A 16,778-nucleotide genomic window follows, 5' to 3' on the forward strand; every position below is an offset into this window, starting at 1 on the left:
GGATATTGGCTAAATAAGGTCATAGTCCAATCTAGTCCAGCGTCAATTTTTATGTATTCCTTCTCTGTTTTTCCTCTCAGTGGAGGCTGCTAATCACATGGCAGAGAGAGTCCAGCAGAGGGAGCTGGAGGCACAGCAGGTAAAAAACAGGGACTGCAGCAGATGGTGTTAGATTGAGACACTCTTAGCTTCCTGTGGAAATTCATCATGTTTTACTCGGCTCTGCCTTATAAAAACAAGACACGGTTTTCTTGAACTATTTTCCAACTCCTCATCTTCCTCATGTCCTTCCAGAACACCGGGCTGCAGGCGAACATGGAGAAACTAAAAGAGGACTGGGCTGAGTTTGTGAAGGAGCAGCAGAGATTAAAGGAAGAGGTGGATGAGGAGCACGCTAAGGCTGTTGGAGAACTCAGCTCTCGCTTTAGTGAAAAGAAGAAGGACTTGTCACAATTTTATCTCTAACCACTTTTCTATTGTATGAACGGTTACCATTTGTTTAGTAATTTGTTGTAATTGGTGTTGGCTGAAAAACAGCCAACAGTCACTGTTGATGAATAAAAGGTCAAAAGTGAACTAGTATTTCTAGATGACATTTCTGCAGCGTGTTAAACTCGGCATCCTCTGTACGTCTTATGACAATAATTTAAACACCAGTTGAAAGGAAATATATATATTTAGACTCAAATTACCTCATTCTGAATAGTGTTAGATAATGACATGGTTAACGGTTATTGTAGATCTATACTCCTTGAAGATATTGTCCCTCTGACTCTGAGTAAATTTTGACCTATGTGAGAGATTAGTGTCCTAAAAAAGGACTGTTGTGTTGTATCACTCCTGTGTTGCGCCTGCACGTAGGGATATCATGTAAATATGTCGATCAGCCTGTCACATTTGCGTTCGGCGTGAACGCACCTCAACACATTGTTGATGGAGAGGACCGATTGTCTATAGGGAATGTTACTTCCATCCCGGGTGATAAATGACAATGATTTTAATTAATTTTATAGTAAATTTCTTACGTATTGCTCCTTTAAATAAAATGCATAGAACTAGGAAAAAAAAATGTTTTGTCGAATTTACTAAAAGCAAAAGTTATAACAACTACAAACTTGGGGAACAAAATCGCTTCAAAAATTTAAACTATCATTGCAAACAAAATGTCACACATTTCGATTTCATCTCTGTGGTGAAGTTAAAAGAGGAACAGAAGCTACAGCAGAGAGTAAACATTTCATAACCCTAAAAGATATGACAGGGGATCTGACCTCTAGTTTAGGTAATTTGAAAAACTGAAAATTAATTTAAAAAAAGATATTTCCCTACACTGTATAAAAAGACACCTTTCCTTCAGTGTCGGGGATTAAGTTCTGTTTAGAGTATATTGTTACGACCCCCTGTTGGTCTAGGGAAGTGGGGTCATGAACATATAGGCAGAAACCGGTAAATTATAAAATTATAATTTATTTGATAACAAGAGGTGCAAGCAATAAACAAACAAAAGGAGGCTGGATGAGGGTGCTGTGAAAATAACAAACCAAATTAAATAAAAGAGATCCTCAAAAGGAGGATTATGCCTAACTATACATTTAAACAGAGGAGATTCTTACTAAAAAACACAGAGAGCACAGCACCCACTACACCTAATGAGACTAACATAGAAAAACTCAGTGTGGCAGTCAGTAAGAACTCTGGCCCTAATTCCACCCTCTTCTTGGCCTCAAGGTAATACATGCACAAAAAGCAAACACAACAAAATATACTGGCACAGGCTACTAAACAAACCAAAATGGGTAACCATAAACTTAAATGAGCCACTCCACTAGGCACAAATACATCAGCTAACAAACAATTTCTCCTTCACACGAGGCACACAAGTCAACTGGCTGTGACAAGCTGCCCCAATCAACTGGTTGGCTCTCCTTATGAACAGGAGGTGATTGCAGGTGGTGATGAACCATTGGTTGAGGTGGAACCGAGGGAACCAATGGATGAGACTGAGGTCAGCACCCCAGAAACCAGGAAGTGGGCGGGTCTTTTCACAGGGACAAGCAGCCTACTTAGTAGAAATGAGAAAGAAAAAAGGGGGAAACACAAATGTGACGGCAACAGCCGTGACAGTATATTCTAGTAATAAACATTTTATTTTTGTAAAATATCAATGAGGGAGAATTTCTTTTACTTTCTTCAAATCCAGAAGTTTACATACACTTGAAGTAATTTGAGGAATCCCAGATGTTGATGTTGTGGCTTCAGAAATGTCTGAAAATGTTTAATTCACAACATTTGAGTTAGGCAGAGGCATAGGTCTGGGTTTGTCTTAATGCTTAAACATGCTGCTTTCTTGTGTGACATCAAGGGGAAATCTAAAGGTCTCAGGCTATTGTGGACTTCCACCTCAAACTGGGATACAGTATCCAGATGTTTAAAGGTGCCACGTTCTTCTGTTCAACCAATAATATACAAGCATAAACAGCACAGGAATGTGCTGGCGTCATTGTGTTCAGTAAAGGTCCCAGAGATAAATGTGTTTTGGTCTGAAATAAACCCCAGACCAAAAACTAAAGACCTCGTGAACATGCTGGTCAGAAAGTTTCATCATTAACAGAGAAACTAATCCTGCAGCAACATGGGCTCAAAGGTCATTTAGAGAGGAAGAAGCCATTACTCTAAAAGCAACATAAAAAATCCAGAGTAAAGTTTGCTAATTCACTCAGAGACAAAGACAAAGAAGTTATAGAGATATATGCCTTGGTCAAACTGTAGTTATCCATATTTAAACAAGTTACTCTTTTTGATTAAATAGTTTTTAATTGGGTAATTTTTGCTTTGTTGATAAGGACATGGTAATGCGCAATACCTGACACAATGAAATATAACTGTGACCATTCTACAAGAGGACAAAATAGCATATTGAAACTGAGTATGAGGATGTTTGCTTTTTAACTCAAAATGACATTTAGTGAACCAAAAAAAAGCATAATAAATTTCTGATCAAAATTTTTTTTTCTTTACTTCAGCGTAGACATCCTCTGGACAGTCAGGAGACACTTTGACCTGAGCGTACACCGTGTCCTGCTGTCCTCTGTCCTGCACTGAGACGGCGGAGGCTTCATGTCCTCTCTGTAGGAAGTTCACTTCTCCATAATGGAGTTCTTCCTCTGCTTTGTTGGCTGCTACCTGAACCTCCACACCTGTTTGACTCTGTGGGAAAATAAAATGTATTACTGTTCATACAGATGCAGCGACAAACCTCCAGATGAAACTCAGTGCAGAGCTGCACAGAGAGGTGGAACATTACCCCACCTGAGTCTGTTGGGGAGTTGAATGTTTGAACTTGAACCGCCTGGAAGACATCAGAGAGCCGTCAGAATATTTATGTGGTTCATGAAACAACACAAAAAAACCAGACTAATGTGAGACGCACATTAAAGATGGACATCAAAATAAAATCACTAACTGTATAAATGATATACACCTGAAATGTTTAGGCTCTTCCAAATAAGGGACTACTATAAAACAAATGAAGTTGAAGTCTGCCAGTGTAAATGAAGTCAATTATAGCTAAAACATATCGAGGAAGCAACATAAGAATGATGTCATCATTATGTCAAGAATCAGATACTAACAATAAACATTCAAATAAATATGTGAAGATGAAATGGTAGGAGCAGTTTAATGCAGAAAAAGGCACCAAATGTTGAAGGTTCATCACTTATCCAGTAATTAATGAATTTCTAGTGAGTTTGCACTGAAGAATCGGGTCCACTTTTTTATTACACTGGAGATGAAAACAAGGCAGCTGCACAGCTGACAGAAACATTGGCGAGGATGTGGATCTGTTAACGTAGACCACTCTCCTATCTTTTGAAAAGCTCAAACAATAACTGTATTCGAGAAAATTATATGTAAGGAAATGCAGCAAATATTAGCATACAAAGTCCATAAGACTTGCTCAGTGCTGTATCTATGCAGATTCTCAGAAGGGACTATGACCACTTGATAAAAATGCTGCCGATAGCAGCCAAGAGGGGAAGAGAAATAATACCAGTAAACCTCAATGGAAAACAATTGTGGAAGACATCTTTGTGAAGGAACATTTTACACACATCCTGAGCGTACAGGACGCAGAGCTGAGGAGATACTGGGTGTTACCCTATTTTTATAGGTTACCCTATAAAAAACTTAAAATGATGAATGTGGAATAGCAAGTGATGGATATCCAAATCTGCAAGACCATAACAATATTGTGCTCTCCACAGGCAGCTCTTTTTTTGATTTCTGTTTTATTGTTTAAAAAAAACAGCTAATAAAGATTTAAGTGGGAAAAACATCACCAACTGGAAACAGCAGGGCACAACAAGATGTCCAGCTACATAGTTACTATCCAGCTTGCTTGGTCGTTTTGAAATTATTTTCAAAAAATTACGTCACCGGATGCAGAAATGTGTTTGTGTTTTGCAAAGACTTAAGAATAACTTGCATTACTTGTTTATATTGATTTATCTGGAGTTAATTGGGTTTTTACTTTTGTAATACATATGGCGTTCTAATTAGCCGGGGATATCCATCCCTGCTGTCCATCTCCAGATGTATGTTCAATTATAAAACACAATGACAAAATTGTTGAATCTTATCAAGGATAAATTCTGAACCAAACACTGCTGAGTAAATGCTGATGGTTCCTAAACTGAAATATGTTCATCATGGATTCACAATTATACCCCTTCCTCTTCCACATCATCATATGAGTGATGATGTGGAGTCTTAATGGAAAGCATCAGTTTAAGATCCTCACCAAACAGAGATCACCAGGCAGATGAGCACAATGACAACAATCACTGTAAGAAGTGGAATCAAATACTGAAACATCTCTGCTCCTGGAATAGAAAAACTAAATAACTGCAAAGAAATAAATGTATGTTTTAAAAGAGGGAGTATATATATATATATATATATATATATATATATATATATATATATATATATATATATATATATATATATATATATATATATATAATACATGTTTACAGGATATTAACCCAAAATACAGTAAAAAGTATTAATATGAAGCCTCAATCGTCACACAGTCTAAATTTAAATGTTTTTAGAGAATTACAAATCTTAGACTTTACAGTTCTGAATACCAGTTATTAATTACCTTCAGTACTAACAAGAATCACTGATGATCTCTGATGACCCAGATTATTTGTAGCCACACAGTAATACTCTCCTCCCTCAGTAGCATTGAAGCTGTAAACCTGCCCCACAGATACATTAATGGCTCCATGTTTGCTGTTCCTGAACCAGGTGAAGCTGGCAGGAGGCTTGGCTCTGCTGGAGCAGCTCAGCTCCACCCAGCTACCTGCTGACACCAAACCTGATGGACTGATGGATGCTGAGGTGTCTTTAGGAGCATCTGAGGAAAATGGGACACACATTAACTTTACTGATCAGAAACAGCTGAACCATGACGTGCTGACAGGATCACTTACATGAAACACTGAGAGTCACTTCTGTCTCTGCTGTCTTGTTTCCTCCATTCACAGGATATGTGGCAGAACAGCTGATGTTGTATCCATCATGTGTGTCTGACAGAGTGATGGTCTCCTGGATTTTAGTTGTAAAGGTTCCCTCTGTGTTTTTCTCTGTTTGTCTGTGAGAGTCTTGTTGGAGATTCCAGGTGAGTTCAGGAGGTGAGTGTGGACAGGGAGTCAAAGCTGAGCAGCTGATAGTGACAGACTGATGCTCCTTCAGATCAACAGGGATGTTAATGCTGGGACTCCAAGGAGAATCTGAGAGTTCACATTGACACGCAAACAAAATTACACAATAAAAAACACAATAAATACTATTTGAAATTATTTTACTACACAAACTGCAAAAACCTCACATTCTAAATGAAGTACATGTGATGAAATACTTTAGTTTTTACCACTTTGAGCTTCCTTGTGGTTCATCACTTCATGTTATTTTACTACTAACAGTTTTCTGAGGAATATCTAGTAGCAAGGACATTTAATGACTGAGTTTATTGCACAGGTGGCATCCTATCATGGTATAACTCTGGAGTTCACTGAGCTCCTGAGAGCGACCCATTCGTTCACAGCTGTTTTGTAAAAGCAGTCTGCATATTTAGCTGCTGGATTATATGCACCTGTGGCCAGGAATGAAACATCTAAAATCAATTATTTGATGGGTAAGTGAATAATTATGGTAATATGGTGAAAACAATAAAATGCTGATAAACAAGTAAAATACCTTGTTGCTGTCATGATTTGCTATTGAACCTGAACACACCACAACAGAGTAAATTTAACAGTTTATTGAAATAGTGGATTGTGGAAGATGGAACCAAGAGTCTGTACTGAGCTGAAGCAGGAGGATGGTGAAGGCAGGCACTGGCAAGCAGGTAGGAACCAGAGCACGGAGGCAGCAGAACCAGAAGCACAGCAGACAGGAGACTTGGAACCAGGCTTGACCAGCAGTATGACAGAGTGGAGACTGGAACCAGAACCACAACAGGATTAACAGCACGACTGGTGAATACTTGCAGGACCAGAACCACAGCAGGCGGGCGGAGATGAAAGGAACTCGGGCTGGACAAGAACAGGTGAGGTGAGCAGAAACCAACAGAACGAACCGACAGGGGAGGACTTCTTCTTCTTGTTTTATGGCGGTTGGCAAGCAACTTAATGATGTGCATTACCTCCATCTACTAGAGTGGAGTGTGGATCAGGATGCTATGTAGATATTCTCCCACCAAAAAATAAATATAAATAAATAATAACAATGATAATAGTAATAATTACATAAATAAACTTATATCCTTTCTATCAATTTCGTTATCTTAAGGTATCTTATCAAACAACAAACACACTCAGAAGTAGAAATTTTTCCCAAAATATCTTGTAAATTTAACTGTAATTTATTTTCTTGTAATTGACGTAATAATTCCCTTCTCTCCATAGAATATTTATAACAATCCAACAAAACATGTTCCACCGTCTCCTCTTGATAACAAAAATCACAACCTCCTGTTGGATGTTTTCTCATTTTAAATAGATTTCCATTTAACCCTGTGTGTCCGAAACGTAATCTGGATATAATTGTTTCCTCTTTTCTACTCCTTCCTGTTATCCTCATTTCACCAACTTTCCTTTGAATACTATAAAGCCACCTTCCAGTTCTATCCTCTTCCCACAGCTTCTGCCATCTTCCCTTAACCCCCTGTTTAATAATAGATTTAATTTCTTCCTTACTGAATGGTACCACTATATCAATATTAATATTTTTTATAGCTTGTTTCGCATATTTATCTGCTAACTCATTTCCCTTTACTCCTATATGAGATGGTATCCATGTAAAAATAACTAATAAACCCATTGCCTGAATTCTATACCTTAATAACTGAATCTCTAATAAAAGGTCTAATCTACTAGTAGAATGATTAAGTATAATTTGTTCTGATTCAAGTTCATCATTATATTCATTAAAAAATAGAGGACAAACTTCCTCAATCCATTCTAAGGCTAAAATGATTCCCATCATTTCTCCTGTATAAACTGACACTCCATCAGAAATTCTTTTACCTTTCTTAATATTGAATTATGGAACAATAAATGACACCCCATTATTGCCATTTGAGTTTTTTGAAGCATCTGTAAAAACATTAATATATTCATAATAGTTATTGTCTAAATATGATTGTACTGAATTAGAATCTAAATAGTTTCCTTTTTTCCTTTACTCCAACAAAGTTAAATCAACAACACTATTAGAAAATAAAGACGGATGAACTGGTGAAAGAGGGACTGTTTGGCTAATATTTACATAATCTAAATCAAATTCTTTTATAATATTTTCTATATCCCAACCAAAAGATTTTAATTTTTTTTTCCCCCTTTTCCCAACTAGGTTTTAAAGTATCTTGACATGGATGATTTTCCCTACGACCCTTTAAATGACACCAATAAGAAATCTTTAACTGTAATCTTCTAAGATGAAGTGGTAACTCTCCCATTTCTACCAGTAAAGCTGACGTTGGAGTTGTTCTTATAGCTCCTGTACATAACCTCAAGGCTTGATACTAAATATTATCTAATTTTTTGAGTAGTGTTTCTGATGCAGATCCAAAAGCTATACTTCCATAATCAAATACTGACCTTATTAAACCAGTATATATTGCTTTCAATGCTTTTCTCTCAGCACCCCACTCACTCCCCACCAAACACCTCATTACATTTAAAACTCTCTTACACTTATCCACTACTTTTTGAATATGAATTTTCCAACTAAGCTTTTCATCTAACCATAAACCCAAAAACTTAAATTTCTTAACTCTCTCTAATTCATAATTATATATTTGTAATTTTTAATTTTCAGATACTTTCTTCCTCGTAAAAAATAAAGTCTTTGTTTTGTCTATAGAAATTTTAAATCCCCATTTAAAAGACCAATCTTCTATATTATTAATTGCTTCTTGTATCTTTTTAACAATGAAATTTAAATTTTTTTCCCCCTCTTCCAAATTGCTCCATCATCAGCAAATAAAGAAAACCCCATTCCACTCTCCAAATTGTCAAACATATCATTGATCATAATAGAAAAAAACAAAGGACTCACTATACTTCCCTGTGGTGTACAATTTTCAACAAAAAACTTTTTCTGACAAATGTTGTCCTATTCTTACTTGTATTGATCTATTTTGTAAAAAATCTTTTATCCAATAAAACATTGATCCACTAATTCCCATTTTTTTCAATTTAATTAAAAAACCCTCTTTCCACATCATGTCATAAGCTTTCTCTATATCAAAGAAAACAGCCACCACACTCTCCTTATTAACTTGCCCTTTTCTGATTTCATGTTCTAAACATAGAATAGGATCCATAGTACTTCTATCTTTTCTAAATCCACCTTGAAATGTTGATAAGTATCCCCTCTTCTCAATGAAATAGCTCAATCTTTCATTTATCATTCTCTCCATTATTTTTACATATATGTGAGGTTAAAGCAATAGGCCTGTAACTAGCTGGATTTGATCTCTCTTTACCTGGCTTTAATATTGGAACTACAATTGCTTCTTTCCATACCTTAGGTAAAAAACCCACTTCCCATATCTTATTATAAAATTCCAACAACACCTTTTTAGATTCTTCACTAAGCTTACTAACCATAATATAAGTAATATTATCTTTCCCTGGAGATGATTTTTTTGATTTCCTTATAGCATTATTTAATTCAAATAAAGAAAAAGGACCATTTAATAAATCATTATATCTTATATTTTCTTCTAATAAATTAACATTCTCATTAATTGTACAAACTCTTCTACGTTTCTCTTCTGTACTTAAATTATTATAACTATGAACTTTAACAAATTTTTGAACCAACATATTTGCCTTCTCCTCCTCAGTCACATCAATAACATTTCCATCTTTCAGAACTGGACATCCATATTCATGTCTAATTCCATTCATTCGCTTTATCATTCCCCAAACTTTGGAAATTTTTGTTTCCCTACCTACTGAATTACAAAAATTTCCCCAATAAACCTTTTTTTAAAATTTTCACAGTTCTTTTAACAAGAGCTTGTAACCTTTTATATTCGATAAAAAGTTCTGAAAATTCTGATTTCTTTTCTCATACTAATCTGGCTAGCATGCTCTCTATCATCTTTCAAACTTTTCTCCTTACCTCTACCTCTTCCTCTGTCTACCGGAATCCAATCATCAAAATCCATATCACCATCCTCACCATCCCCATCTACCTTGCTTGTCATCCCAATCCAGTCCACTGAGCTATATAATACACTGGAGTACTAATCACCGTCTGTTTGAACGAGTCGCTTTGAAGCCACCAGCCGCCATATTGGTACTCCCTATTTCCCCCCCCAGTAAATAGGGAATATGTGCGCTACAGCATCGAATAACAAGGATTTTCTCATGTTCAGGGGGGGCTTAAGACTTTTAAAATGTCAAATGCCATATACTTTTATGTTATGTTCTAAAAATATCAAGTACTGAGAAAGTCATGTGCTGAAATATTTTGCATTTTATTCATTTAAATATATATGTTTAAAATGTATAAATATATAAATAACAATATACAAAAACATATATTTACATATGTGTATACATATATATACATATATACATATACACGTACTTATATATACATTTATATATATTTAATATGAATAACATGTAAAATATTTCAGCACCTAATTTCCTAGTAGTTGATAGTGTTAGTACATCCACTGACTGTACAATTACCTGTGAAACGTTTTCACACAGCCAGAAAACTGCTTGTTATTCCAAGCAAATCCTATGGGATTCTGTGAGAGTCGGGAGTAGCAAGATGGCGGCCAGTGACTTCAGTTTTTCGGCAAAATCAGCACTCCAGTGTATTATATAGCTCAGTGATCCAGTCACACTCTAGTTTTGCCAACCGCCAAAATCAACACTGTCCAAGCCTGCAAGAGATTTCTCCTCCAACGGTCCAACTCCCACCTCGCCAAGTTCTGCTACAGGAACAAGTGTCGCTGCTCCACAGTTCTTCTTCTTCTTTTAGGTTTTTTTTGGCGGTTGGCAAACAACTTATAGGTGCATTACCGCCACCTTCCAGACTGGAGTATAGATTAGATGTCCTATCACTATAATCTTCCCATAAAACCTGATTTCCTAAGATAACTAAAAATGCTATTAAATATTACATCTTCAGAGGACCTTTGCAGCAGATTTTTAATATCTAAAATTACTTTATTTCTTTTTAACTCTCTGACTAATATCTCTCTTTCCCGATTGTACTTATCACAATCTAGAAAAATATGCTGCACTGTTTCTGACTCTCCACAATAATTACACAACCCTGTACTATGTTTATTAATTATTTTCAAAGTACTATTTAGCCCCGTATGCCCAAACCTTAATCTGAATATAATATCCTCTTTTCTATTCCTATTACCTTCCCTACATTCCCCTACTTTTCTTTGAATGTTATAGTAAAATCTTGCCTTTTCTTCTCTATCCCATAATTCCTGCCACTTCTTTTTAAAATATATTTTACTAATATTCTTGACCTCATTTCTACTTATTTTGATATTTACCTCAACATTATCCCTTTTTGCTGCACTCTTAGCAAATTGATCCGCCAATTCATTTCCTACTATCCCTGCTCCACAGTTTGACCGACAGGGGAGGACTGAATGCAAGGAGCTAAATTAGGGAGGCTGACAGGTGTGCTGAGTGCAGGCTGATTAGTGACTGACAGGTGTAGATGATTACTGAGGTGGAGAGGAGACTGAGGAATATGGAAGGTAAAAAGTGCCTAGAGTCTGTGCATGGTGCAGCAGACAGGCTGCATCATGACAGTTGCCTGTAAAAACAGCGGCTAATAATCCTTTAATGTTTGTGTCAGGGAATGAAGTCTTACCTTGAACTGTTATTTCAAGAGGAGTAGAACAAGCTGTTGCCTTGTAGCCACCGTTCTCAATTCTGAGGAAGTATTTGTCTTCTTGACTCTTGTTTATGTCAGAAAACACAGTGGTGCAGTTTCTTTGTCTCAGGTTTCCAGTTATTTCTACTAGATCTGTGTTAACCCCTTGATTGATGTCATAAATATTATTTACACTTTGAATCCATGCTCCACGGGTTTCTTTTTCACTGTTAAATTCAGTGATTCCTTTCTCAGCTCTAAAGCTACATGGAACTAGCAAACATGATCCACTCAGTGCTTCAGTCTTATTTGGTATGGTGAGGAAGAGGCGGCTATCACAATTACCCAAAACACCTGTAAAAAAAAAAACAAAAAAAAAAAACAGTGCTGATAATATGGGGGAAAATCTGTCTGAGGAGAAAGTTCATGATCCACAAACTTTAGTTCAGCTTCAGCTTGTTACATGTAAAGCCTTCAAACAATATCAGAATTAAATATTTAATTTTAATAAAATTTTATTTATGTGTCTTCTCCAAATGAAATGAAGAGAACAACCAGCTCACCTGGAAGAAAGAAGACGCTCAGTAACATGTTGACTCTCAGCACGTTCTCAGACATCAGACTCACATAGTCCTTCTTCATCTCTAGGACTGGAGAAAAGATAAACTGAATCCTAATAAATTTTTAAGTAGAAACTTATCGAAACAACCATAGTTTATTTTACCAGAATGATTTAACAAAGAACACTAAAATGTTTTTTTGTCTTAAAAGTTAAATTCTGTAATATTTTCCTACCAAAATGATTTCCAAAAAAAATCTTGTGTTGACTCAGGTAATCAGTGAAGTCAGTCAGCAGGAGATGAAATAACCGTCCTCTCTGTTTAAAAGTGATGGTCATATAAGAGCAGACGATTGTAGTTATCCTTCCTTCCTCTGTGAAAGAGGATGTCAGAGCATTGTCTCCTCCCTGACGTCTCTGTGGCTGATTTCTTTTTTGTCCAGTGTTTGCTCAAAAGCAGTCTGAATTTAGACACAGTTTGCAGAGAATGGCATGTTTTGTGAGATGACTAACAATTTTTCAAGATAAGTTTTTGACTTTATCATTGTTGCTTCTGAGTAACCTTTGGAAAATAAATAAGCACAGTTTAAAATAACAAAATACTGTATATACACAAACTGCAATTTTAGTGTAATAAATTGTTAAAATGGTGTGCATGAATGGTTGTTTGTCCTGTTTGTCTCTGTGTTGCTCTGCGACAGACTGGCGACCTGTCCAGGGTGAACCCCGCCTCTCGCACATTGACAGCTGGAGATAGGCACCAGCACTCCTCACGACCCCAACAAGGATAAGCGTGTAGGAAAATGGATGGATAGATGGATGGATGGAAATTGCTAAAAACAGATGTGGGTGCACCAAACTCTCTTTTTGGGTGAATGTGGGTAAACAAAATCAGCCCAGGGGCTGCACATGGCATCCAGGCGGCACATTGGTCACCTCTGCTATAAGGTGTCTTTCTACTCCATGAACCTTTTCCAGGGCAAAGCACTGTTTTCTAGGGCTAATAGTACCACTTGTGTATCTATTGCATTTAGAACAGATAATCAAAATGTATCCCATTCAAAGATTCTGAATGAATTTTTTTTAACAATATAATTCAGACATCTCAGTTTATTCTGTCTGCAAAAGGGTATACAGCAAGATCGGTCAAAGGGATATTTTCAGGCTTTCCACAATCTCCAAGTCATTTAAATTTTTTAACAAGCAAGTCGCTGTTGTATATTATCCTTTAGGACAATATGCTATAATAAAGTGTAAATGTGAAAGTTTCACAAGTTTATGGTTTAGAACAGCGAGTTCTAATCCAAATCAGATCTATCTTTTCCTCCCTGCTGTCTCTCAAAAAGAAGGTGAATGTTGAAGGTCTGCATCTGTGAAATTCCTCTCATTGTAATTTGTTATAGTTACATGTTTTTACGGATGTTTAGGTGATTCTATACAAGTTGAAAATCGATTATAGTTTTTTTATAAAAGTCGTTGCTCTTAATTTGCTGACTAGAGTTTCTCTTCTACACAAACATCTAGCGAGTGTCCACTTTTTCTGCCTCCTCTAACAGGATCTTATAAAAAGAAGCAAAGTGTGTTCTGTCGTTTCAGCCTTTTGTCCAAATCTCTATTTTGCAACAGTAGAGTCTGGTGCAAAAAAAAAAAAAAGGTGCAAGGTAGAGTCTGACATTTTTTTTACAGGCGGTTGCATTGCTAAAAAATGTCACAAGACTTCAGAAATCTTCTGATCCTCTGGTGCTCTGACTGTCTACTATTTCTTACTATTTTATCACCATGACAAAATCCTGCTCATGATGACGTTTAACTAATGAGTGGCGCCAATTCCCTAACTAAGAGAAGTTTTAATATTCAGCTATCAAACATTGAGATGATTTAGAAAAAGTTATTTTCTAGGTCTTTGTAAGAAAAGTTTATGAAAGATAAACCACCAGACAGAACCAAATTTGTGGTTAACATGATGAAGCAACTTCACATGAGAAAAGTAGGGGGCTACATTTAAAAAGAGGATCTATCAAAACCAAATTCCTCCTTTTACTTAATCTTCACCGTGTTTTCACAGTATTTTGTCCGACAATGACTTTACACCTCACTACTTCTCTCAGACACACTCAGAGGTGAGAAACTGTTTGTTCAGGATGCAAATTATATCTATGATCAACTTTTTATCTCAGAATGTGCAAACACACCTACACAATACAGACTTGTACTTCTTTAAAGTTCTTTATGTCTCCTAACTTTCCAAATGTTGGGTTTGACTCTCTGCCGGTCATATTATTTTTTGTAGTCAAACGTCTCCACCAAACTATCCTGGGGAGAAACTGCTAGAAGATCAGAACCCAACATAGATTAAGAGTAGACAGATACATTGTGCTACAACCAAAACGCTTATACTTCATCACAACCAGGGATATATTTCTACCAAAGGACATTTACAGACACTGTTTCAACAAGTTTTGATCTGTCAACTGTTTTGTTGACAATAAACACATTGGTGTCAGGATTTCGAGTTGTTTGGTTATGGATTTCATTTGGATTTTTGTTTTTCAGTGTTTTTCTTGTCTTTTATTATGTTCTACAGAACTTGCCATAATCTGTTGTTGTTTTTTTTACCATTTGGGTTTTGCCATATAGGTTCACATTCTGCTTGCTTCTCTTGTATAGTAACAATAAATGACGTGCATACCAGCTGCTTCTCATCGTCCACTTCTTCTGCAGAGTACCAGCCTGCTGAGTAACGTGAACTAGAGGAGAATACTGAGCAGAGCTTCTGAAGGAGCAGCAGAGATAAAAGCAACAAGTCTCTGTGGTTTAAATTAGTCTTTGTTTGATAAAAAGCAGAACTGAAATAACTGTCCTAACTAAAACACTTTTCATTTTATAGTGAAGTATTTTTGTTTTTGCCACCATTTTAGTTTTGAATGTCAAAATTGGTTTGTTTTGTTGTGCTTAGTATTGATATTGGTTTGAATTTTTACCATTTGCTGCCTAATGCATGTGAACTGATATATATATTTTTTTTTAAATCAGGTAAAGGCAAAACTTAAAATGCTGCAACAACTACAAACATGAGAAGCAAAACCAATCATACATCTAAGTCTTGAAACTAAACCTGCTTACACATTTCAATTTGTTTTTACTTTCTTCAAATTCAGAAGTTTACATACACTTGAAATAATTTGGAAATCCCACATTTTAAAACCATGGATTCAGAAGCGCCTGATTACTTCACAACAGTGCCTTCTCAGATGGAGCTGCCATCAGATTCTGGTAGTCCTCCGTCTCTCAGGCTGGAAACATGATGAAAACATGTCCTTTAAACAAAACTAACATTTAGGTTTTATGCTTGAGCAAAACACTTAACATTTTAAAATGAATTATTATAATTAATGCAGTCGATTTTTTTAAGTGTAATAAAATTACACTTTTTAGCACATAATTTCAAGGTTAAAATGTTGAACTAAACTACAAGGTAGTAAAATAAATTCAAACACAAAAAATCTTGAAACAAAAAGGACGTAATCTTTTTATTTCAATCAGCAGACAGAGATAAAAAAAAGAATCTTCTCTTTTCAAAAGTCTGTTATGTTAAGCACTCTTTCAATCCTTTTATGAAAGAGGACGTCAGAGCATCTTCTACAGGCAACGTTTCTGTTCACATGCTACACCAAAGACTTCTCCATCAGCTCATCAGGCTGCCACCTTCAGAGGTTCTCAGACTCTGCCCTGACTATGGCAGAGTCACAGATGAGGACGTGTCAGTGTGCAGTGGATCCAGAGCTTTGTAGACTGGTGCCAGCAGATCTCATGATAAATGCAGGGAAAACAAAGGAGATACTGGTTGACTTCCACAGACACAGACCCACCTCACTGACACAAGTGAACATCCAGGGAACTGACATGAAGATAGTGGACTCGTAGAAGCACCTGAATGTTCACCTGAACCATAAACTGAACTGGAGTCATAATACTGATGCTCTTCACAAGAAAGGCCAGAACAAACTTTACCTTTTGAGGAGGCTGAGGTCTATTGAAGTGCAGAAAGTGCTCCGTGTTGACCTTCTTTGACTATGTGGTGGCATCAGCCATCTTCTATGATGTGGTTTGTTAGAGCAGAAGCTCATCTGCAGCTCCTCCTGCCCTCCTCCTCTTTGAGCTTTGGATGAGAGCATTTTAACACTGAGCGGTGGTTTATCACGTTTTAAATTAAGCACCATGTGTTGAAGACATCCATCCATCCATCCATTTTCCGACACGCTTATCCCTTTTGGGGTCACGGGGGTTGCTGGTGCCTATCGCCAGCTGTCAATGGGCGAGAGGCGGGGTACACCCTGGACAGGTCGCCAGTCTGTCGCAGGTGTTGAAGACAGTGGTTTGTAATTTATTTCTCTTTATGTACATTTCTTGCTTGTCTGTAAATATTACTTACTCTTTGTGCATATTGTGTGGCCAAAAAAACATCTACAACTCAAAGAGCTAACAAAGCAATACATTTACAAAGTGATGCACACTGAAAATACCTTAAACACATTCCAATAATTATGTGAAGATTTGCATTAACAGAAAAATGCTTTCTGTCATGAACCACTCGTCTTCAATTCACATCTTACTTTGAACAAAAACAAGGCTGGGCCACTCCAAATGGTCCATCTCAGACGATGGCAGGCTCTCAGCACTGTTTGATTTGGTGACCTGTCAGCCTGGGAAAGCAACAACCTGTACAAAAACCTTGCCTGGGTTAAGTGAATGGAACAGAATGGCAACTCGGGTA

At 36.6% G+C, this 16,778-nt stretch overlaps 2 protein-coding genes across 2 annotated transcripts in view; one reads left to right on the forward strand and one right to left on the reverse strand.

The window, feature by feature from the left end:
• The window catches only part of LOC105924438 (biogenesis of lysosome-related organelles complex 1 subunit 5-like), a 54,634-nt gene extending 54,102 nt beyond the window's left edge, over nucleotides 1-532 (forward strand). The window contains exons 3-4 of the mRNA XM_036125207.1: nucleotides 81-139; nucleotides 295-532. Of these exons, the coding sequence (XP_035981100.1) occupies nucleotides 81-139; nucleotides 295-465 (230 nt within the window). The 3' untranslated portion in view covers nucleotides 466-532. The remainder of the gene's footprint in view (nucleotides 1-80; nucleotides 140-294) is intronic.
• A 2,465-nt stretch (nucleotides 533-2,997) lies between these two features.
• LOC118556989 (sialic acid-binding Ig-like lectin 14) lies at nucleotides 2,998-12,087 on the reverse strand. The gene is made up of 6 exons (XM_036125776.1): nucleotides 12,009-12,087; nucleotides 5,502-5,801; nucleotides 5,168-5,425; nucleotides 4,802-4,880; nucleotides 3,310-3,349; nucleotides 2,998-3,207 (listed from the first exon to the last, which is right to left on the reverse strand). Exons 1-6 carry the CDS (start codon nucleotides 12,085-12,087, stop codon nucleotides 2,998-3,000), a joined length of 966 nt encoding a protein of 321 aa, XP_035981669.1.
• Between the last annotated feature and the right edge of the window lie 4,691 nt (nucleotides 12,088-16,778).

The sequence above is a fragment of the Fundulus heteroclitus genome, chromosome 21 (assembly GCF_011125445.2).
Source record: "Fundulus heteroclitus isolate FHET01 chromosome 21, MU-UCD_Fhet_4.1, whole genome shotgun sequence".
NCBI classification, from domain to species: domain Eukaryota; kingdom Metazoa; phylum Chordata; class Actinopteri; order Cyprinodontiformes; family Fundulidae; genus Fundulus; species Fundulus heteroclitus.

Excerpts from the sequence above, each read along its gene's own strand:
- LOC118556989 (XM_036125776.1), bottom strand. The coding sequence starts at position 12,087 with ATGAAGAAGGACTATGTGAGTCTGATGTCTGAGAACGTGCTGAGAGTC. Across the intron at positions 5,802-12,008 it reads GAGCGTCTTCTTTCTTCCAG|ATTCTCCTTGGAGTCCCAGC; the intron begins GTGAGCTGGTTG and ends GTGAACTCTCAG. Across the intron at positions 5,426-5,501 it reads AGTGACTCTCAGTGTTTCAT|ATGCTCCTAAAGACACCTCA; the intron begins GTAAGTGATCCT and ends CATTTTCCTCAG.